Source organism: Nyctibius grandis, chromosome 18, assembly GCF_013368605.1.
Source record: "Nyctibius grandis isolate bNycGra1 chromosome 18, bNycGra1.pri, whole genome shotgun sequence".
NCBI lineage: Eukaryota > Metazoa > Chordata > Aves > Nyctibiiformes > Nyctibiidae > Nyctibius > Nyctibius grandis.
Window position 1 is genome coordinate 1,781,426 of NC_090675.1, and position 22,468 is coordinate 1,803,893.

The window sequence follows — 22,468 nt, forward strand, 5'->3', positions numbered from 1 at the left end:
AGGAGTTTTGTGGTGGTGGAAGTTTTCCTCAGGTTTGGTTTTCTCTGCTGTAAGCAGTTGGCACTTTTGTTGTGTCTGTGTCCTGTTTACTACCGATGTTCACGTTACTCGTGTGTGGGCTCTGCCAGAAGCGCTCACACCTGGCTTGGAAGTGTCACCTGTGTCGGAGGTTCCTGCCAGATGCTGCCTCTGTGGTGTCACCACCAAATATAGCACTTCTGGCGAACGCAGGTGACATTAGCTATTGTGTAAAGAGCTCTGCGCAGACTGTTAAAAATAAATAAGCTTGGAGTGTGTGATGGGTAGCAAGCAGATAGATTTAGTCCCATTGGATTATTTGTAAGAGGAGGAGCCTTTACGTTGCCAGCAGCAAAATTTCTTCCTGATAAAGTCAGAATTTGCTACTGAATTTTGCTGGGAAGTACCATCAGTTTGGAAGGAAAGTGGCGTATTGCAGGGGACAGGCTGGAGGGTTTTGGTTTGAAAAACGTGCAGCACTGTGGAATGGAGCAGTGTGAGCAGGGTGGAAGGGTCCCGCAGCCGGGGAAATAATGAAATCGGCTGTGTGTGCCGGAGAGGGGGAGATAATTCACCGTGAGGGTGAGACGTGGCCGTGGAGCCCGTCAGTTGTGGTGTTACGCCACGGGTGGGAGAATACTGATGCCAAGGCAAGCCCTCAGCTAGGACACGGTTCTGGTCCGTTCTGTGCGAAGGGGATAAAGCTGATTAGCAGAATTAGGGGAACGAACAACTTGTCTTGACAGAGAAAACCAGCGTGGTGTATTTCGGGCAGGAGGAGATTGGGCTTCTCTCGCGAAACAGCCTAAACACCTTGGGTGGGAAAACAATACTTGACCAAGAGAATAACCAAGCCCAAGAACAGTAAGATACAGACAGTGTGGAGAACTGTAAGCTGAAAATTAGTTTTATTTTATCAGAGGTGTAGAATTCCGGAGGGATCTTCCTGTAGCATGGAGGGGAGGGGAAAACCGAACATTTTAAGAATTCAGATCGCTTTTTAAAAAGTCATTGTAGGAAGCAGAGCCTGCTACAGCAAGGTCCGCACCTTACGGCCCCCCACCTCCATCCGGCTCGGTATGCCTGCGCGCACCGTGTGTTTCTCCCCTGTGACGCGGCCCCGGGGCCCCGGGACGGGGCTGGCGGTGCGCGGGGAAAATGGCGGCATAGCCCTCTCGCGCTCCGTCGCCCTGGAGGACTCGGCGGCGCCGCGCTCTCCCCGCGTCTCTATGGCCGTGAGCTGCGCCTGAGCGTGCTGGCCGCCATCCGGCTCGTGCTTCGGTGGCGCTCTACCCGCCGAGGCGTCTCGGTGGTGGCTCTGGGCGGCGGCGCTCTGCGACGCGGCGGCGCCGTCTCTCTGGCCGGGCGGCGGGCGGGCTCGGCGGAGCCATGGAGGACGTTCGGGGCCTGCGGATCTCGGTGGAGGCGGAAGCAACAACGGCGGACCCTCGCGACTCGGAGCCTGAGCCTATGGAAGTGGAAGAGGGCGAGGTGGAAACGATCTCTGTGAGGCGCTCGCTCCGGGAGCTCATTCCGGTGAGGGTCGTGCGGTGGGGTCACGGGCAGGGGGGACGAAGGAGGGACCAGCTCCTGAGGGGGGGCAGGGAACATAGGAGGGGTTGAGAGTGGCGAGGGAGGGGGTCTGTGGGAGTCTGTAAGGGCAGTTGGAGGTACCTTGGTGGGAAAAGGGGCGACATGGGGTGGGGGGTGCATGAGGGGAAGCGGTAGGGTGAGGGTGGTGGGAGGGGGAACATGAGGGGACTTAGGAGTGTATGAGGGGAGCTTGGGGGCAACTTGTAAGGGCAGCAGCCAGGATGTGCTTGGGAGCGAAGGGGGTAAAGGAGGTGATAGAAAAGAGAATTTGGGGTGTAGTGGTGGACTGTAGAGGAAGGCTGTAGGTGGGAGAGTGTAAAAGGTGTGCTTGATGCAAGGAACGTAGGGAATACCTAGAGCAGGGAGCAGGGGGGTGACCGTTGGAGAACTGAGTTGGACACACTGTGAATGTGGGCTCTGATCAATGGGGTTTGAGGGTTTCCTTTCAATTGTCTTTTCCCCTTTTTAATTTTTGCTCGTTGTTCCTGTACAAGTTTTAGTAGGATTAGGTTTAATACCTAAAAGTGGGTCTGAGTTCTTCTAAACTCCTGAGTAGTCTTTTGCTCTTGAAACTTATGTGGAAATTACTTTAGAAACTAAGCTCTAATTAGCTGATTACCAACATGCTTGAGCTTCTACCAAATATGTGGCCTAAGAGACAGCATGCTACTGTACTTCGTTGTGCTCAATTCGTCAACTTTAGACAGTGTTTTTTTTAACTTTAAAAATAATGTTTATTTTGCTTTTCTTTTTAATAACTCTACCATTTGGCAGCTTTAGACAAACTTTGATGTTGTTACTAAGAAAAGTGGTTAAATTGTGTGTACTTAGGTATTTCTAAACTGAGACTGGGCTGCTTTCTAGAATAAGTCCTTTAGCCAAAATAATTATTGCAGCACAAGTATAAACAACATGTTTATCCCTAGAGAAAGTGATATGTGCTCTTCCAGCCCCAGACTTTTGCCAGGTGGTGGTCCTGAGGGTGCCAGAATGAAAAGGTGCCATTTTCACATATGCAAACCATGGAAGGGACAGAATTGGGTCATTGGTCCAGGGTCTGTGTGGTTTAGTGCAGTCTTGTGAATTCAGCAGTCCTGATCGATAGAAATGAAACTTGTAATTTTTTTTCCCACTTCATTCTTCATTTTTACTCTTTATCAGTAGGGTTGTATCAAAACAGTAATGTTTCATCTTGCTGGTATTTAGGAGTTGGGTTTGCAATAATTATAGGAATGGGGTAAAAGTTACTTGTTTAATTGTGGATATGGCTTGGTGTTCTGACTTTGGAGACTAAAAGTTGTAAATTGACACTTCAGGAGTTCAGGTATCACTGTTAAATCTGTTCATGTTTTGCAAGGAAATTGTACCCAAAACCAAAATTGTGGAAGTTCTAGTTAGGAAAAGTGTCTGATGACTTCTGCTGTAGTGCTGAGAGAGAGTAAAAACCTTAGCAGCGTCAGACACAGAAACTAAATCTTGCCAAAGGAAAGAATGCTTATAGTAAAGGGAATTTGGTTCTATTCATATGCTTTTACTTTCACTGACGTCAGCGAGAGTTATTGCTTGTGTATGTGTCTGTCTAGGGATGTAGCTTGGAGTAAAGATCAAGGAGAAGCGGATGGATTTCTTGTAGAAGTGGCCAGATTTTTTTTCAGCATAGCAAGTGTGTTGCTGTCAGTGCTCATTGAGATTTTGCTTTGTTTCAGGACACTAGTAGGAGATATGAAAACAAAGCTGGAAGTTTCATTACTGGAATAGATGTAACATCCAAGGTAATTTTTGTGTTATGGTTCTTCAACATATTCTAATTATTGCTACTGGAAAGGAGAAAGCATTTCATTTATTTCTTCCCCAACATGCCCAGAAGCTTAGCCTCGTGCTCAGGTAGCTGGCATTTTTCAACAAGTAGGGAATTCTCCTTTTGTTGGTTGTGGCCTGCATCAGGACCTGATATCTCCTGTAAACTGTGAGAATTAGCATTTTTAAGTTACAAAAATTTGTGTGCCAAAACCTGAAATGTTTCTATTGAAATTGCCTTGGTGCTGCTCGATATGCAAAACAAAGGGCTTCAAGACAAGTCAGCTACAGGTTTTCCTCTTAGGTGAGTGAGAGAAGGAAGAACAAGTGCTTAGCAGGTAAATCTAGTTTCATTGTCTTGTATCTTCCAAGGGCATCGTATTGTTTAATTATTTAAGGCATAGTTTGAAGAATGTGAACAGATATTGCATTTAAATAACTTAAAGTTACATAATTCTGTGGAACTTAATCCTACAGCTCATCTCTGTACATTTAATACCAAATTGGCTGTTTCATATTGTACAATTGACCACAATATCTAGCATTTGGTAGTGGAGAAAAAGCATTTAGTCATATACTGTATAGGACTGATACAATTTTACATGTTCTAACAAATACAAATCCCCACAACAGTGTGTTGACAAATGACGTGAATTCCCATTTTGCATTACTGAAGCTCGGAAGATCGTATTTATCAACGAGTGCAAAAAGGATTCCAGATGAAGACTGAAAATCAGCTTTTTGGCTTCAGCATCTAGCTTGTGTGTATTGTAATTCAGTGAAGAATGTGAAGTTCCCTTAGTCGGGGGAAAGCCGTCATCTTTTGTTACGTTCTTTAATTATGCAACTCTGAAAAACTTTAAGAAATGTGGTCAAAGATGTTTTGGCAATTTTTAAAAACTAGTAAAAAGCCCATGTTTATTTGGATGTCATTGGTGGCAGTTGTTGCTTAATGACAGTTTGTGTTCCAAATTTGACTTTGGTAAATAGGTCCAAAAATCTATAATGCTTCCTAATAAATTCTGTAGAATTGCTCATGAACTACTTAAAAGCAGCTTGAATTGCCAGACTAAATAAGATCTCTATAAGTCAGCACTCCAGATAATGTTGGTAAATTTGTGCTCAGAGAGACAAGTTTACATTTTTGTATATATTTAAAAAACAGATAGGGAAAAATATGTATAATCTTAAAAGACGAATTTTCCGTGTGGTGGAAATGCTTGTTTTACGAGAGGTTTTTTTGAGTTTATTAGGAAGGAAAATATAATGGTACTGTTCCATCATGGAGTCTGAGCGTTGTCCAAGATACCCGGTTTTCTGTGCATCTTGATTCCAGTTATGTTGCTGGACCTCCATTAGAACTATTAACGTGGCACAGAAATGTTTTAGTGAATTATTTCTGCATTCTGAAACATACAGGTCTCTTCAGAATTAATAGAATTATTAATATAGATTGTTGCTGTCTGGTAGATTTTATTTTAAATGTCGTGTTGGGAATGCTGCTGTGATACCTGTTTTGACTGCATTGTTTTGCATTTTGCAGGAAGCAATTGAGAAAAAGGAACAAAGAGCAAAGCGCTTTCATTTTCGAGCTGAAGTGAATCTTGCCCAAAGGAATGTGGCGCTGGATTGGGACATGATGAAGAAAGGTATGAGTTTATCCAACAGTCAAGAAGAAAAGATCCCTTTGTTTACTTCCTCACAGTTCCTTTACTTGATTTATCCTATAATATTTCCTGCATCCCCAGAGGTTTTCCCAGATCATTGCCAAAAGAAATCACTTTGGTGGGGTTTTTTTGCATTTTTGTTTTAATGTCATTACTTTGTAAACTACTTGACAGTTACCATTTTGCTTCTCGTTTTACCAACCCCAGAAAGAAGACCATTTCACAATGGCACCTGGTGCTAGTCCGAGGTTCGTCTTCTGGATGAGTGCTGCTTTCAGAATCTTTAGTTTCTTTGAAAAGACCAGACCTTGTGCGCTGTTTGTGTACGAGTGGAGGACTCTGTGTCCCGGGCACAGCGAGATCAGATTCTGTGCTGTGTGCACAGTGAAGCTGGGCTGATTGCGCATGTGCTCTTAGATGGCAAGCTGGGCATTTGGAATATAAGCAGATCAGCCGGGAGATGTGTGCACAACAGATTGTCACTTTTGGCAGCCAGCTAGTTCTCATGGCTTTTTTTTCCAACTGGCAGCTTGGACCTGCTAAGCCATGGCCTGTAACAGCTCTCCATCAGATGATACTAGTGGAAATACTTTGTACACATGTCCTGGTCCCAGGCCTCATTAGTATTCTGGCTCTTTAGTACCTAATGGTAGTACTTTGGCAGCATTTAAAAAAATGTTTTTGAGGGATTGCTATGCAGTACTTGCATCTACCAATGGTTGTAGTGTTACCTCTTTTTAATTCTCAATTTATTGAAGTTTTCCATTGTGGAATAATAATTCAAGTTATGTTTTTTTAGAATGGGGTACATCATGCTTTACTTTAATTAGCCTCCCTTTAGCTTTAAGATGTTTGTTTTATAAGCCTGTATGTTACTAATATAAAAGCTTGCTCTATAGAAATGAGTACCTGTTTTGTATCTCTTCCTCTTTATAGCAATTCCTAAAGTGAGACTGAACACAATTTACATTTGTGGGGTGGATGAGATGAGTACGCAGGACGTCTTTGCCTATTTTGAAGAGTATCCTCCTGCTCATATTGAGTGGTTAAATGATACATCATGTAAGTAAACGGAGTCTTTTGTCTGTGATTCTTACTCTTTTAATATTGGCCATAGCTGTACTTCAGGTGTCTTAGTGGCTTTCAAAGTCACTGATCTTTGTCTGTCCCAGTTTCCCTGTCATTTGCCGTGGTCTAAAGAGATTTGGAAGAAAAGAATGAATAGCATATGGTGAAAATCAAACCCCCAGTCTGGTTGACTGTTAATTATTGGAAAGAGACAGCATAGAATAACTTGCAGGTCTCTAAGTGGAAAAAAATAAAAGGTCTAAAATTTTGTGCTGCTTACATCTTGACATAAATAGTATACCTGCTTGTGAGTGCCACAAAAGATGACCTTCTGAGAGAAGATGAGCCGTGTGCAGTTAGGTTGGTATGGTTTTGTGCTGCGAAGGAGCAGACTTGTTGCCATGTTTGTTTAGTGCATTCTCAAGGAGAAATTAGTGGGTGGAAGAAGGTAGCAGCTGAATGTGATTTACATAGATGGAAAAGGAATGTAAATTCACATTGCAAGGGCTGTTTCGGGGAGTAAGCATGTAGTGAGATTGCCAGAAAGATAAAAAGTTGTTGACAGTCATGCTTTCTTCAGTGATACTAAAGACAGTTTGCTACAGTTGGGTGCTGCATCATGTTATTAGCCAGTCACTGAAGTTAGTATCTGGGAGTTCTTCACTTTCTAAATCTTGTCTGTTGATGAAATTTAGGAGAGAACCTTTTATTTTGGGACACTGTATAGTTTTCTTAGTATTGGAATACACTCTGCTTAACGGCAGAGCAGTAAATGACATTCGTTGCTGTATTTGCACTGAATGCATCCATGCAGAAAGCTTTTGTTCAAACCCTGTTTCTAAGCAGTTTTAGCTCTTTCAATTTCAGCATCTATGAAATGCTTTTCGTTGGCCTATGTTAGTACCATCTGCTGATACTTAAGGCATGTGTGAGGCAGGTACAGAATCGTATTGTTAACCTGCATACACTGTAACCTGTGCTTGAGCAGTCTCTCCTATTTTCCCCTATTTTCCTGCCTTTCGGAAAAGATTAACAGAATTCTGCAGTAAGGTCCAAGGTTCTGTTAAATTGCCAAAGGGAAAAAAGTCAAGGCTTCTTTCTTCTTTTTTTTTTCTTTTTTTTTTTTTTTTTCCCCCTTCAATCACATATTTATGCCAACATGTTCATGGAATACACTGACCCTGATTCAGTATCCTGATTTGCTGTGCCCAGGAAGCAGTCTCTTAATATATATGGTTGTGCATTTCAGTGATTTTGGTTTTGATCAGTTGTTGTGTGTGTTTGATGTCCTGTGATGAAAGCTGTGCATCCCCCAGCTTGTCAGGTATGTTACAGAACGTGACTTCCTCTGCAAGAGGTACATCTGATTACTTTTTTGTCATGTCACTATATAAGAACGTTTCTGAACTTGTGTTAGTAATTTCCCTCCAGTGAGGCTGTGTATGTGACTGTTTGATTATACAAACTGCATTTTGTTTTTGTGTGTGTTTATATATGTCATAGGTAATGTGGTGTGGCTTGATGAAGTAACAGCAACACGGGCTCTAATGAATATGAGTTCCTTGCCTGATCAGGAGAAAACAAAAAGCAGAGAAAACAATGAAGAGAAGACAGCTGAAAAAAACAAGAAAGGTAGATTGAAATATGCAGATATAGACATCATCTAGTTAAATCAATGAAACTTTGAACTTGTGCTTGGGTACTGCATAATCTAAATTACTGAAGGAGCTTCTATCATATAGTTTCAGTTAAATGTATTCTGCCACTTTAAAAAAGGCATTTGTCTTGGAAACCTTTTGAAGGAGCTGCTGCTTAAAAGGTGGGTTGGAGCTAGACCAAAAGCAGTAATTCAGTCAATACTGAACATGTTAGATGCAGGGTCATATTCAGATATGATATTTATAGTGGTACATGTTGCACAGAAATAAGTGTGTGATGTGTGTACAAAGGATGGATTCTAAGTGTGGAAAAACGAGGTGTAAGAAAATGTCTTATTTTCGAAATACCACAGTTGATTCCTTTCTTGATACACCACCATCTTTTAAGTACATTGTTCACACTGATGTGAGAATGTGTCACTTCACCACTGTATATATCATCTCTAAATTTGGCCATTATACTTTCAAGAGAGAAGCACACTGAAAGGTCAGTTATAAAAGAGCAAAGCAGCCAAAGAGCCAAAGTACATCTTAATGTTATGATAAAGCTGGTACCTGAATGCTTTAATTGTAAATTTATTGTACTTTTATGGGTGTAAATTAAAAATCAGGCTTTTGCTACCTTAGGACTGTTTTGCCATTAGACTGGTGTGATAAATTGCTGTGGTTCAAAGTGCTGTACCACACAGTACAAAGCAAAGAGAGATGTATTTAACTCTTCCATAGATCTTGCTTAAACATGCTATATGAACAAAATGCAAGTAGCCAGTCTTTCTGTTAGATATTTACAGTGCTACTGAAAGCCTTTCTAGAAAGTTTGGGATTTAGGGCTTCGTTAAGCTTGTGGATCCTTCTAACTTGTCCCGTTTTCTTCTTGTTGCTTTTGTCCACAATGCAGTGGCTCCTCAACCATCCATGTGACTTAGATTTTTGGGCAAATGTTGATAATGTTTAGAGTAAGACTTGTTATGAAGCTTTTGGAGATTTGTGTCTTGTCTTGTTTAAATGGAGCATATATATATATATTTAATCTTGTTGGCTACAAATTACATGTTACGTCATCATTACACCACATCTCAAAAACTGTCATCTAAATTACTCCTACAGAAACTTATTCACCTGTTCATCTGGAAAAGTGGGATATTAGATGAAGTACAAACTGTTCAATTACATCTTAAGGTGTGAGATGCATAGAGATACACTGGAGTAATCTGGCTTAGTTGCATTCCTGTTTTAGATAGGAATTTGAGGGCTATTTAGGGATTTAGGGAAGCAAGAGAGTAGTCTTCACTGTGTGAGAAGCTTATCATTTTGGGAAAAAAAAGTGCTTGAATGCTGTCCCTGATGGAACTTAATTATTCAGGTTTAAATTTGGCTAATTTGTTTATTTAAATTCTCTGTTTGGTTTGTTTGGTTAATTGTGCTTTTTTCTTTGAACTCGGGTATATTGTCAGGATCTTTGGAAGCTGCTGCTCTCTATTTTAAGTTTTCAAGTCTATTGTTGGATGAGATTAAGATGAGGAAATCTGAAATATAAAAGTTTTTTTTTCAGTCTTATGTCCATGAAGTACTTTGAGATCTTTGCAAGTGATATTGATATGTGTTGATAGTTGTCCATATTCAAAACTTTTTTTTTGGAGGACTGTTTGAAAAATAAATTCCAATATCAATTTTCTTACTTTGAGCTAAAAAGAGCCTTGAAAAATGTATGCAAGTGTCTCACAATTTTAGTATTTCTGGAAGCATGTACTCTCCTCTTAGTTATTTCACTTTGAAGTTAAGTCACTAAGGTTGTTTTTTGCCCCTGCTCTCTCTCAGAAACTTCTAAGCTTTTGAATAATAACCTGTTTTATGTTGTTAGTATTGGATACTTGTAGGTACTTTCAGCATTTTAAAGGGAGGCTGAAGGAAATAGGCTTTTTATGCCTTTTACAGTCTTGGCCTTGCTGATCTCTGTCATACCCTGAAATGCAGTGCAATTTCATTTGCTTTCAAATAATTAAATTAATAATCCCTGCGTGCTGCCGCAGGCAGTTACCTGCACAGGGGCTGTCTAGTTAATGTTATTCTGTGCTCATGTGTGCTTCAAATTTCTGTAGACATTTACTGTTTTGATGACTCTCTAGGTTGCACAGAAGAAAGAATAACACCTTCAGTTTGATTTCAGAGAATGTAGGTAATAATATCAAATGTGACTGACACACTAAAATGGAGGTTATTTTTTTTTCCCCAATTATTTTCCTTAGAAAAACAGGAGGAAAGTTCTGATGATGAGACAGAAGAAGGCGAGGTTGAGGATGACAATCCAAGTGACGTTGAGGTCAGTACAGAAGGAAAGTGAAAACACTATTATGGAAGTTTTGCTCTGACTGGTGTAAAGTCTTCATAACATTATCCTTTTAACCATATATATTTGCAATTCACAATTAAATTATCAAAGTAAATTGGATGGGGAAATGACAGGAAGAGCAGATATGCTGTTAGTGAGAATAGCTATGCAAGAGCGTTTGGTGAAAGTCGATTTTGGAGCGTGGTGGGGCACCCAGCATGTAAGACCTAGACTGGCTGGTCTTTGTCGCTGAGAGGAGGCAATGGAAGAGCAGTAATGGATGGCAACAGCCTTTCAGCAGTGAAGGCAGTGCTTAAACAGACAGACAGGATTTAGGCTGTCCATAGATATGTGTGGGAATCAGCATATGCATTGATGTTTTGTAAGTAATTTAATCTTCACTGGCTGAATATATAATAGGTGTGATTAGTATTTTCTTTAGGAATGGCTCAGTGAGCGGTCATACATCACGGAAGTCTGAATTTTAGTTTCTACAAAGCAGACATAAATGAAAAAAAAAGCCTTTTAGTTGTTGGGTGAGGGCATGAGGACCTGTTAGTAAAACCATTTAGTTATGAAACAAGCAAAAAAATAATTTTTTTCAGTGTCCAAGTTGTGCTATTTATTTTCTGCATTTCAGTCAGTAGTATAGTGTCATTCAAAAATTATTGGATCTAATAATCTGAGATAATGTTATGAAGGAAGAGAAGGAAATATTTTAAATCTTTAGGGCAAATTACTTTAAAAATTCACATTAGTTTGTCAAGAAAAAAGCAGAGTTCATTTGAACATAATTTGAAAAGTAACTTTCTTAATAATCAGTTGATTGCTTCTCTGTAAGCAGTCCATTTTCGTTCAACAGTGATTTTATTTTTGAGTCCAAAATACCTTTTTTGCCCCCCAAAGTTGGATGCCCTCTCCCAGGTAGAAGAGGATTCTCTCCTGCGTAATGATCTTCGCCCTGCCAATAAACTGGCTAAAGGAAACAAGCTATTCATGAGATTTGCTACTAAAGGTAAATGAACAGCTTAACAAGCATAATGAATTCATTGCTTGTTATAGTTTTATTTGTTGACTAATTAATGACTCGAAATACCTAATTTTGTTTTGCGAAATTGTTAGGTTTTTTGCTAATCACTCGGTATTAAGATTTTGCAATAAGTCCACGTTTAATATGTGAATTAAATCCACTTCAAGTTGTATGAAAATTATTGTACATAAAAATTTGATGATGGGCTCAGGGCATTCTTCCCAATACCATAGAACAGGTTTTATGATGCGCTTCTCCACAGAGGTAAATTTCACGTTTTATAAACATGAAAATCATTTGAGGTGCTAATGAGGTATTAGTGGAAATTATAGCTAAATACAGTTGAGATATTGAATTATATTTATGAGTAAAATGAAAATCCGTACAATTTCTGGGCCATGTGAGAAATGACACATCTGTAAAGAAAAGGAAGATCATGAATAACATAAGTATAGCGTCCAGCAGTTACAGTGGGATGTAATGCTCTGTTAAGCTGATATGTAGAAACTCAGTCTCCCTAGAATTAAGTTCTAGACACAAATAAAACTGTGGTGGTAGGAGAAATTTCAGAGATGTCAGCAAAATTGTATCCTTTGTGAAGGAGATTGAAGTAATGCTGATCTGTAAGACATATTCAGTCTTACTTTCACTCTCTGTGTCTTTGACTGGATGGTTATTTATTTGTATGCTAGTGTTGTAAGATATATTCTTAGAGGGAAATATTCCTTTAATTTATGTTTTTTCAGATGATAAAAAACGGCTGGGATCTGCAAAGCGAAGCCGGTATTACATGAAATATGGCAATCCGAATTACGGAGGCATGAAGGGGATTCTTAGCAATTCTTGGTGAGTATTGGATAGAGGAATTGGAACATTGCAGGGAATTGGACAAGATAGTCTAAAACTGTTTTAATTTGTGGATTTTCTTTCTATGCAATTTATGTAGATGCTTCTTACGTGTAAATAATGTTTTTGCAATGTGACTATGGATTTGCAAGGGGAGTATTTTCTCATGAGAGTAAAGAATGTTTATATTGAAAACATTCAGAACAGACCTCTGACATAAATGTATGTCTGCTATTAAAGTGAGTGATAATGGAATATGCTTAATCCAGGACTGGATATGGCTCATTCACGATGCCTTTTCTGTGACAGGAATGTCATTCTTTTTGTGGTGTTTCAGGAAACGAAGATACCATTCCCGTAGAAACCATCGGGATGTGATAAAGAAAAGGACAGTTATTGCGGATGATGTTGGCTTGACACCTCCTTATAAACATCGTCATTCAGGTAATTGATGCCAACGTGTCGACCATGTGAGAACACAACGAGGCAATGGAGGGCTGGAAAGGACTTTAAACAACGCCTTATCTGATCCTCTGCAGTGCGTGAAAGTGAAGTGTGCTAAAAAATATATCTATAACTGAATCACATTTTAAGAGTGTTGGGGTTTCATTGGGATTTTGTTTCAGTTTGTGGCCAGCCATGGTGATCAAGGCCCTTAGCAGTTAAATGCAGGGCAGCTGACCCAGGCTGGCCCACAGGTGTGTTCTGTGTCATCCGATGGGATGCACCTTTCCCAGAAAGGGACACGGGTACTTGCTCGGGAGCTAGCAGGGCTGATTGACAGGGCTTTAAACTAGATTGGAAGGGGGAAAGGGCCAACACCAGGCCAGTCAGTGACAAGACACGGGATGGCACGACACAGTTTGAAGAGCTGAGTGCTAGTGAAATTCTTTAAACTGCTCCACGAGGTGATGGGCACAACGAACCACATTTGAAGTGTTTCTACACAAATGTGCGCAGTATGAGGAGCAACAAGAGAGGCTAGAAGCCCAGGCCCAGGGATACGATATTACTGGCATAAGCGAAACCTGGTGGGATGAGTCCTGTACTGGTGTGCCATGATGGATGGTTATGGCTCTTCAGGAGGGATAGGCAGGGCAGGCGAGGCGGGGGGGTGGCACTGTGTGTAGTGGAGGGGCTGGAATGTATGGAGCTTCCAGTCAGCAATGGCACAGTTGAGAGCCTCTGGGTAAGGATTAAAGGAGAGACAAATAAAGCGGATGTTGTTGTGGGAGTCTACTATAGGCCACCCAGCCAGGATGGTGACGCAGATGAGTTACTCTAAGGAACGCATCTAAGTCATCTGCCCTTGCCCTTATGGGGGACTTCAACTTGCCAGATGTCAACTGGGAATACCACACAGCTGGTGCAAACAGGTCCAGAAGATTTCTAAACCATCTGGACAATAACTTCTTGGTTCAGGTACTAAGGGAACCGACCAGGAAAGGGGCCTTCCTTGATCTGTTGCTTGTTAACAGAAAGGGTCTTGTGGGTGAAGTGGCGATTGGTGGCTGCCTTGGCCATAGTGACCACAAAGCTGTCAAGTTTAAAATTTATGGTAACAGGAGGAAGACTGCCAGCAAGACCTCTACTCTGGGTATGAGGAGAGCAGACTTCAGGCTACTCAGGGAACTACTTAATAAGGTTCCCTGGGAAAAAGCTTTTAAAGGTGCCAGGGTACTGGTGCTGGTTACTTTTTAAGTACCACCTCCTAAGAGCACAGGAACAAGCAATTCCAAAATGTCAAGAGTCAAGCAGACGAGACAGAAGGCCGACCTGGCTGAGCAGGGATCTTCTTCTTGAACTAAGGCAAAAAAAGAAAGTGTGCAACTGCTGGAAGCAGGGTCAGGCGACATGGGAGGATTACAGAGAAGCTGTTCGCTACTGTACGGAGGAAATTTGTGTGGCCAAAGCTCAATTAGAGTTGAAGCCGGCCAGAAGGACAATAAAAAGGGCTTTTTAAAATATATTGGTAGCAAAAGACAGGCTAGAAATAACATTGGCCCGTTACTCGACGAGCATGGTCACCTTCCATACAGGGGCATAGATAAAGTGGAGATGTTTAATGCTTTCTTTGCCTCGGTTTTCAACACCGATGATGGGCGCTGGGACCCCCAGAGCCCTGTGCCTGAGATCCATGACTGTGAGAATGATACACTCCCCATCAACCCCGAACTTGTGTGGGATTTGCTGCTCCAGCTGGATCCCTGCAAGTCAATGGGGCCCGACGGGATTCATCCAGGGGTACTTAAAGAGCTGGCTGACATCAAAGTTACCGGACCCACGTGGCACAAGTGGGTCCTGAGCACGCCGCAGTTGTATGCCAACACATTGGCATTATTTAGCTGGGCAGATGCCGACGCACCAGTGGTGGGCGACATGGATAATCGGATGCGGCAGTATGCAGACAATCTCTTTTCCTCCCCACGGGCCAGAGTCTCAGCTGTGGAAAAAACATCTGACAAATCCACAGAACTGCTCGGTGAGGTGTTGGAAAAATTGTCCCAGATGGAGGACAGACCCCACTTCCCACCTGCACTGACGAATGTCTCAGCCATCAGGAGATGGCGTTCCCCTGGAAGACCTGCTCAGGAGAGATGGTACACGTCACGAGGCACCCTGTGGTTTTTCCTGCGTGACCATGGGGAGGACATAAGAAAATGGGATGGAAAACCTACGTTGGCTGTATGGACACGCATACGTGAGTTGCAAGGTGAACTGATTAGGAATGGGGCTTCTTCCAGGAGATTTGTTGCTCCAGTTTCCAATGGGAAGCTCTCCAGACAGCGTAGATGGGCCGAAGCCGAATAGGCCGAATCCCTATTTATCAGGTGTGAATAATGGGGATCAAATCTACATGAGCTGCTCAAACCAAGATGTCGATAACGAACACTGTGTTCAGGATTAGAGGGGCCCTGCCTCCAGCCAGGGGAAGGAGAGGGACAGCCGTGGTTTTTGGACTGTGTGGGTTCGATGGCCTGGCACATCAGCACCACAGCAGTATACGGCTTTAGTGGACACTGGTGCACCATGCACCATAATACCGTCAAACTATAAAGGGACAGAATCGATTTGTATCTCTGGCGTGATGGGGGACTTCCAAGAGCTGACTGTACTGGAAGCTGAAGTGAGTCTGACTGGGACTGAGTGGCAGATGCACCCTGTTGTGGCTGGCCCAGATGCCCCATGCATTCTTGGTATAGATTACCTGAGGAGAGGGTATTTCAAGGACCCGAGGGGGTACTGGTGGGCGTTTGGTGTAGCGGCTGTAGAGACAGAAGAAATTAGACAGCTGTCTACCCTTCCCGGTCTATCAGAGGACCCTTCTATTGTGGGGCTGCTGAGGGTCGAGGAGCACAAGGTGCCTATTGCTACTAGAACGGTCCACCGACGGCAATATGGGGCTGACAGAGACTCCCTGATCCCCACCCACGAGCTGATCCGTCAACTGGAGAGCCGAGGAGCGATCAGCGAAACGCTCTCCCCCTTCAACAGTCCCATATGGCCAGTGCAAAAGTCCAGTGGGGAATGGAGACTAACTGTGGACTATCATGGCCTGAACGAAGTCACACCACTGCTGAGTGCTGCCGTGCCGGACGTGTTAGAACTCCATTATGAGCTGGAGTCAAAGGCAGCGCAGTGGTATGCCATGACTGACACTGCAAATGTGTTTTTCTCCATTCCTTTGGCAGTGGAGTGTAGGCAACAGTTTGCCTTCACCTGGAGGGGCATCCAATACACCTGGAATCAATTGCCCCGGGAGTGGAAACGTAGCCCCCCGATTTGCCATGGACTGGTCCAGACTGCACTGGAGAAGGGTGGAGCTCCGGAATACCTGCAATACATTGGTGACATCATTGTATGGGGTGACACAGCAGGAGAAGTTTTTGAAAAAGGGGAAAAAGTAATTTGAATCCTTCTAGAAGCTGGTTTTGCCATCAAACGCACTAAGGTCAAGGGACCTGCAAAGAGATCCAGTTTTTGGGGATCAAGTGGCAAGGTGGCCGCCGTCAGATCCCAGTGGACATGATCAACAAAATAACAGCCATGTCTCCGCCACCTAACAAAAAGGAGACACCAGCTTTCCCAGGCGTAGTAGGCTTCTGGAGGATGCACATTCCCCATTACAGCCAGATTGTGAGCCCTCTCTACGAAGCAACTCGGATACTAGGAGCTGGGGGCTGGTTTTGCTCTCCTCTCTTCTAGCCTCCGTTTTTCTCATTGCCAAGGACTGGTATTCCTGGAACCTGCTGCAACTCCGTAGCTAAGTATACTTTTGTGTCTTTTGTGTTATCACTGATACTGATTATTCTATTAAATCTGTTCAATTTTAACCCACGAGTCTCCCTCTTTTTTTTCCCAATTTCCTTCCTCAGCTGGGGAAGGGACATTGGGTGAGAGAAAAACTGTTACTGTTTAGCCCCGGGTGCTGGATAAAGGAAGACAAAGAGTTTGCAGGGAACAACTGAGGAAGAAACTTCACGCTGCTCATTGGCTTATCAAAATAGCTGCTACTTTTTATGTGATATTTTTCTTTTACTAATTTAGGATATGGGGGCTGTAGCGTCAAGGACAAAAAGAAGAGATAACTTCTTTAAACTTCTAGGCAATTTGTCCTACTTGCTACGTTGGTTCTATTGTTCTATGAAAAATCAAGCTCTAGATGTAGAACAATAAAGATTAGAAAATTTTATTAATTAGGATTAATTAGGCTTGAATGTCTTCATGTGCTCCCTAAGGTAGGTGGTGTGCATTAGAAAAATAATTGGTGTAAAAATCTTTGACGTGAGACAAATACAGCGTCAGTTTCGTATGAGTGGCCTGTTAAAAATACAGCCATGGATGTATGAAATCTCATGGAAGATTTTGCATCTTGATAACTTTCTGCTTTCTGATAAGATGCTTGCACGCTGCTGCTGACTGAATTCAAGTTGTTGATTTATATTTAAATGTGTATACGTGATAAATTCATACTAATGATACGTGTGTTCTTTTTGGCAGTGCTGCTTACAGGACTTGAAAGGATTAGCGCAGAGCCAGCAGTTGTCACATTAAGCCCTGCAAGATCATAGGAATTGTTACGCTTAGTTCAGGAAGTATGAACTGCAAGAGCAGTCGTACTTCATGTATTCAGTGCAGCTTTATGCTGTAGCAGGCTTCTGAGATAGTGAAAACCATGGACTCTTTTTGTCCTGTAGTGATTTTCTTCCACTTCTTATCTGTAATATAGATTCCACTTAGAGTATTTTGCAAAATATTCTCTCTTTAGCCTTAGAGAACTACAAAGACTCATTCATAGTGGATCATCAATTACAGTGATTTTTTTTTTTTGGCTTGGTTTTAAAGTACCTTACATGAATGATAAAATTCAGTTTATCAGAATCAGTTTGTTTTGCTGCAGGCTTAGTAAATGTTCCTGAAGAACCTATTGAGGAGGAAGAGGAGGAGGAAGAAGATCAGGATATGGATGAAGATGACAGAGTTGTGGTAGAGTACCATGATGAACTGCAAACTTTCAAACAGTCCCGAGACCGCAGTGCAGCAAGACGATGGAGTGCTAGTGCATCTGATTCTGATGAAATGGACTATGATCTTGAACTGAAAATGATATCGACACCCTCTCCCAAAAAGAGCATGAAAATGACAATGTATGCAGATGAGGTGGAATCACAACTGAAAAATATTAGGTAAAAGTTTCGTATTCTTTAAAAGTATCAATGAAAAGGCATTCTAAATTTTAATTATTGACAGAGCTGTCAAAGCTTAAAGACAAACTGTGTTGAAGCTACTTTTTCAGTTCTTAACATAATTTTGTAGTAGGTATTTCAAAAAGAAATACAAAATACAGAAAACTGATACAGGCTTTTAATTACAATTAATATTCTTCAAATATCGCTTACTTTGCATATTTCTGTAACCCTCCTTATTGATAATAGTGAAGCTCAAAGTGGAATCAATAGAAATTTATGCAAGCAAGTACAATTAACTTCTTGCATTTCATAGCTAGGCCAGGGAGAAATAACTCCTCTTTCTCTTTTTCCCTTTACTCCTTCCTCTTTACTCAGAAAGAAGTATAACCCTTAAGTGTTGACGACAAAAAGGAATTTACGTTCATTATGGGCACATTAACCAAAATTGTGTATATTATAGATTATTAAAATAACTTTAACATGCGTCCCTTCAGTAGTGTGATTATACTTCATTATAATGTCAAGTCCTTTAACAATTTTGAGGTTGCTTCTCTGCTCTGAATTTTGACTTAGAGGCACAGCCATAAGGAGATAAACTCGATACCTGCCTTGAAATGGGTACCGAGGTATTCATGTGATTATTGCTGAATTTGGGGTTCTGACTGGAACATGTGTTCTTTTAAGTAATGGTTTTACCTCTGTTTCTCAGTAGAGAAATCCTGATATTACTGTTTTTAATGATGTAATTTTACATGCAAGAAGACTTAAGAACTATACTAGATTTCATTTCCTTTAAGGGACATTAAATCTGTTTTGGTTTTTTTTTAGGAATTCCATGCGAGCAGATAGCATAGCAAGCAGTAACATCAAAAATCGGATTGGCAGTAAAGGATCATCAGAGAAAGTTGCAGATGTAAGACTACTGTTAGAAGAAAAACGGCAGAATAATACTGGGCCACGTCAGCCAAACAGCACTGTAAAATCGGGTAATTTTAAACTCTTATATTGTGCAGAATTGCGACTGGCTCATTAAAATAGATACATTAAAATAGATACATCCACTTCACATCTGTGCTCTACTGCCACTAACAAACCTGAGGGAATTCTATTCACCAGCAGTTTCTGCATCCATACAGTTAATTTTTCCTCGTTAAGAGATTGAGTTGGGGATTGCTTTGGGGAAAGATGAAGTACGTTTGAGTGAACAGGGTGACGTTTATCCATTTTCTTTGCCTCTGTTTCCCCAATTTGTCCTTTTTGATTTGCCCACTCCTTGAGGCAGAGATTCTGTACGACTCTGAGAAACGTAGCACATGGGGAGGCTCACGTACAAAATCAAATGTGCAACACTAGTTACTTGTGTGAAAGAACATGTGTCACATGAATATGGATGTTTTTTCGAATCAGTGGCGTTTATTTCTGGGCTTAATTGACTGTTCCTTTTTTGACTGAGGTGTGTGTAATTTCAGCTACTTCTGGCATAACATAGTATCCGTGACTGATAAGTGAAAGATGCTCTTTTGTATCAGTGTCATGTAGAAGTTACGTTAGTATATTTTACCCCTCCTGTGTATTTTGGGGCTCTGACAAGCTGTCACATAAGTCCTGTAACTCTCTTTGCCTTCATACTTTTGTTTGAACTCCCTTTAAGACTAGGAACATCTAGCTAAACCAGACAAACTTCAGAATGTAAGGTTCACATCATGGGTTAAGTATCAGTATATTTAGGATTCTTATATTCTGGTTTTCATTTTATTCTGCAAAATATCAAGCAGTATTAGAATTCTAAAGCACGGTATCTATTATCTGAAAAGAATTGTTGAAGACATAACAATTTTCATATGATCATACCTCATGCTGGCTACATGCACGCTGTGCTGCTAAAACAGAAAGGCAGCAAGTCATGGAATAACTTACTTTTTCGATATTTTGGACAGAGCACAACCTGAAAACATTAGATGTCAGATTTATTGCCAAAAAAAAAAGGAAAAAAGAAATCTGGATAGATTGTAATGCAGACATTGCCAGGACTGAAATTTGATTATGAAAGACTTAGATGAAAAGACTACAGAAAAGATCAAAACAGAGAATCTGTCTAGTTTCAAGTTCTAGAAATTGTGCAACGAGCATAAAATTAGCTGGCAGAACTAAAGTAAATGCATCATGATTTTTGTCATTTTAATCACTGAAAATATCCCTAGATGTGCGGCAAAGACTGGGAAAAAGACCACATTCTCCAGAAATTAAACCTCCAAGTAGTACCTCTGCTCCTCGTCGAGAACCAATATCAGATGTACACAGCCGGTTAGGAATCCCCAAGCAAGATGTAAAAGGCCTCTACTCTGATACCAGAGAGAAGAAATCAGGTTAGTTTTACGGAGAGAATGTGATACTGCAACCCCTTTGATTTTAGAGTATAAGAGAAATTTCAGCAGAAAATCACGAAGGATGTTCAGTTGAGTGAAATTAAAGATGGATTAGCAAACGCTTGTTCAGAGCTTTGAAATCTAAATACATATAGGTAGGCTGAGCTGAGTATTTTCATGAGCAATATTTTTATATAGGTATGCTTAAAAGTAGAGGACTACTTTAAAACTGTGGTCAAAACAGGGCAGTAAACAAGTGTAATGAATGCAATGACATTCAGACCTGTGTGTAGCATTCTCTGCAAATGGGAAACAGTGATCAAGACTGCAGAGCCTTCCATGTTTTGATTTCAACTACTGCTTCAAAGCATAGTAAGTTGCATTCCAAAAATTAAGGTGGGAGGAGTATGAGGAGTTTACAGTGAATTTAGGACTAGGTTCCTCAGACTTCCCCTTAGTCCTGTCCTTTTCTAAAAAATGTTTGTTTTTCATCTCATTAGGTAATTTATGGACCCGATTAGGGTCTGCTCCGAAGACACAAGAAAAGACTTCAGATAAACCTGAAAACTCTGTGGCATCTCCAGAGGAAGATGATTCAGAGCTCCAGCGAGTTTGGGGTGCTCTCATTAAGGAAAAAGAACAGTCTCGGCAAAAAAAGAGCCGACTGGATAATTTACCGTCTCTACAAATTGAAATCAGCCGAGAAAGCAGTTCTGGGTCAGACACTGAATCATGATTGTTGTTACATTCTCATCCTCAAGATTGTGACTTTGCAGTGTGGCAAGATTTCCTTTGCCCAAAAGCTGGACACTGGCAAAGACTCTGCAGTGAAGGTTCCAGAAGTGTCTCTGTTCCTTTTATACAAACCCAGAGATGTGTATACCACTTGAAACCTAAAGCAAACGCGTTTGTCTGGAGTCTGTGGTTGGCCCTGTGTTACAGAGGGCATTGTCATATTATGTTTATTACAGCAAACCTGTAGTCAATTCTAGCAAAACACTTTTCCCCAAGCTTTGAACTTAAAAGAAGAGAAAAAAATGCTCTGTATTTTTAAGACAACCTTTTTGTTCTTAATATTTTTAACATGGAGCCTTTTAACAAAGTATTTTACACAGTTCATCCAAAGAACAGGGCATTTCATAATCAGCGTCACTGCCTTGCCCTTCTGGCTCTTACCAGCACCTTTCCTTTCATCTTGAAGTAATAACAATAATGCTTCCTGGGTGGGCAGCCAGCAAGGATAAAGCAGAAGGGGACTATCACGTTCCCTTCCTCCAAAATACTGAATGTAAATCTAAGTTCAACATTTTAGGACAGTGAAACTTCACATAGTATCCAAGTAACATTACTGGTCTCAAGGAATTCTGCTCGTTTATTTTGGTGATACTATGTTCTGCTGTAGTAGCAACTGAGATGTTCAAGACTGCAAAGCTGGATGTTTGAGAATTGTGTAAATTCCCAAGGGTTTAATTTTTTTTTTATTATTACATGTTGAGAAATTATGTTTCTTTCATTTTATCTGTATTATGTTTTGAATAAAAACATACACTTTTATATTTGTGAGAATTTTCCTGTTGGCCATGGTGAAAGCTATAGTGGTGTTTTCCTATGTGCTGTCTAACTATATATATATATAAAACTGAAAGAGAAAAGGAAAACTATAGGATCACTGTCTCATGTCAATATTTTTGAATGTTCTTATTGTATAGTACATGTGGATGTGGACATGGTTGACTTGTTATGTTCACCTTTTTTACCCGCATACCCTCTCTAGGTAGGAAAAGGGATTGATCAGTGTGCAACTGCAGTTTTTTCTTGTTGCCTGTGGCATTTATTTTGATTGCCAATAATTCTAAGTAAGGAATAATGCTAGCACATCACACTCTGGTAAACAGAGCAGGTAGCAAAAACATTGTCTGCTACATTTTGATAGTCTGAAAATTTGTTTGCGTTGTCCCTATTTCCTAGGTTCTGTCAGTCCAAAATGTCTATGAATATCTCTTCCCCTTTCTGCTTTTTAACAAAAAAATGTTTTATCTTTTTTTTCTCTTATTTTTGTACTAAGGTGAAGTTGGTTTGAGGCTTCAGAAAAGCAAGGAATCTGCAATTAACTTTTCTTACTGCTTTGTTATGTGTAAGAGTAGCAGCATGTAACATTAAAGGTAAAAATGAAAGGTACAGTGACTAGAAGGGTAATCTGGGGACTGACTGGGCTTCAAGCCTTGTTATTTCCTTGGTTTATGACACTCATTCTTGATTTTATACTTAATTATTGAATATATAAATATGTCTCATAAAAGTACTGTTGAGAGTAAATGACTGCAATGTCTGATCACTGTAATAATTCTTTTTAATGTGTTCTTTCATTAATATCCCTTCCAAAGCTTTTAAATAGAACCGTACCCA

The 22,468-nt window shown here is 40.9% G+C and overlaps 1 protein-coding gene across 1 annotated transcript; it reads left to right on the forward strand.

Moving 5' to 3' along the window:
• Window positions 1-1,079: 1,079 nt before the first annotated feature.
• NCBP3 (nuclear cap binding subunit 3) lies at window positions 1,080-21,616 on the forward strand. Its single transcript, XM_068415515.1, has 13 exons — window positions 1,080-1,554; window positions 3,318-3,383; window positions 4,952-5,057; window positions 6,012-6,137; window positions 7,647-7,775; window positions 10,048-10,121; window positions 11,037-11,145; window positions 11,907-12,006; window positions 12,344-12,450; window positions 17,408-17,693; window positions 18,525-18,682; window positions 19,898-20,062; window positions 20,563-21,616. The coding sequence occupies exons 1-13, from the start codon at window positions 1,408-1,410 to the stop codon at window positions 20,796-20,798; spliced, it is 1,809 nt and encodes a 602-aa protein (XP_068271616.1). The 5' UTR covers window positions 1,080-1,407; the 3' UTR covers window positions 20,799-21,616.
• Window positions 21,617-22,468: the final 852 nt, after the last annotated feature.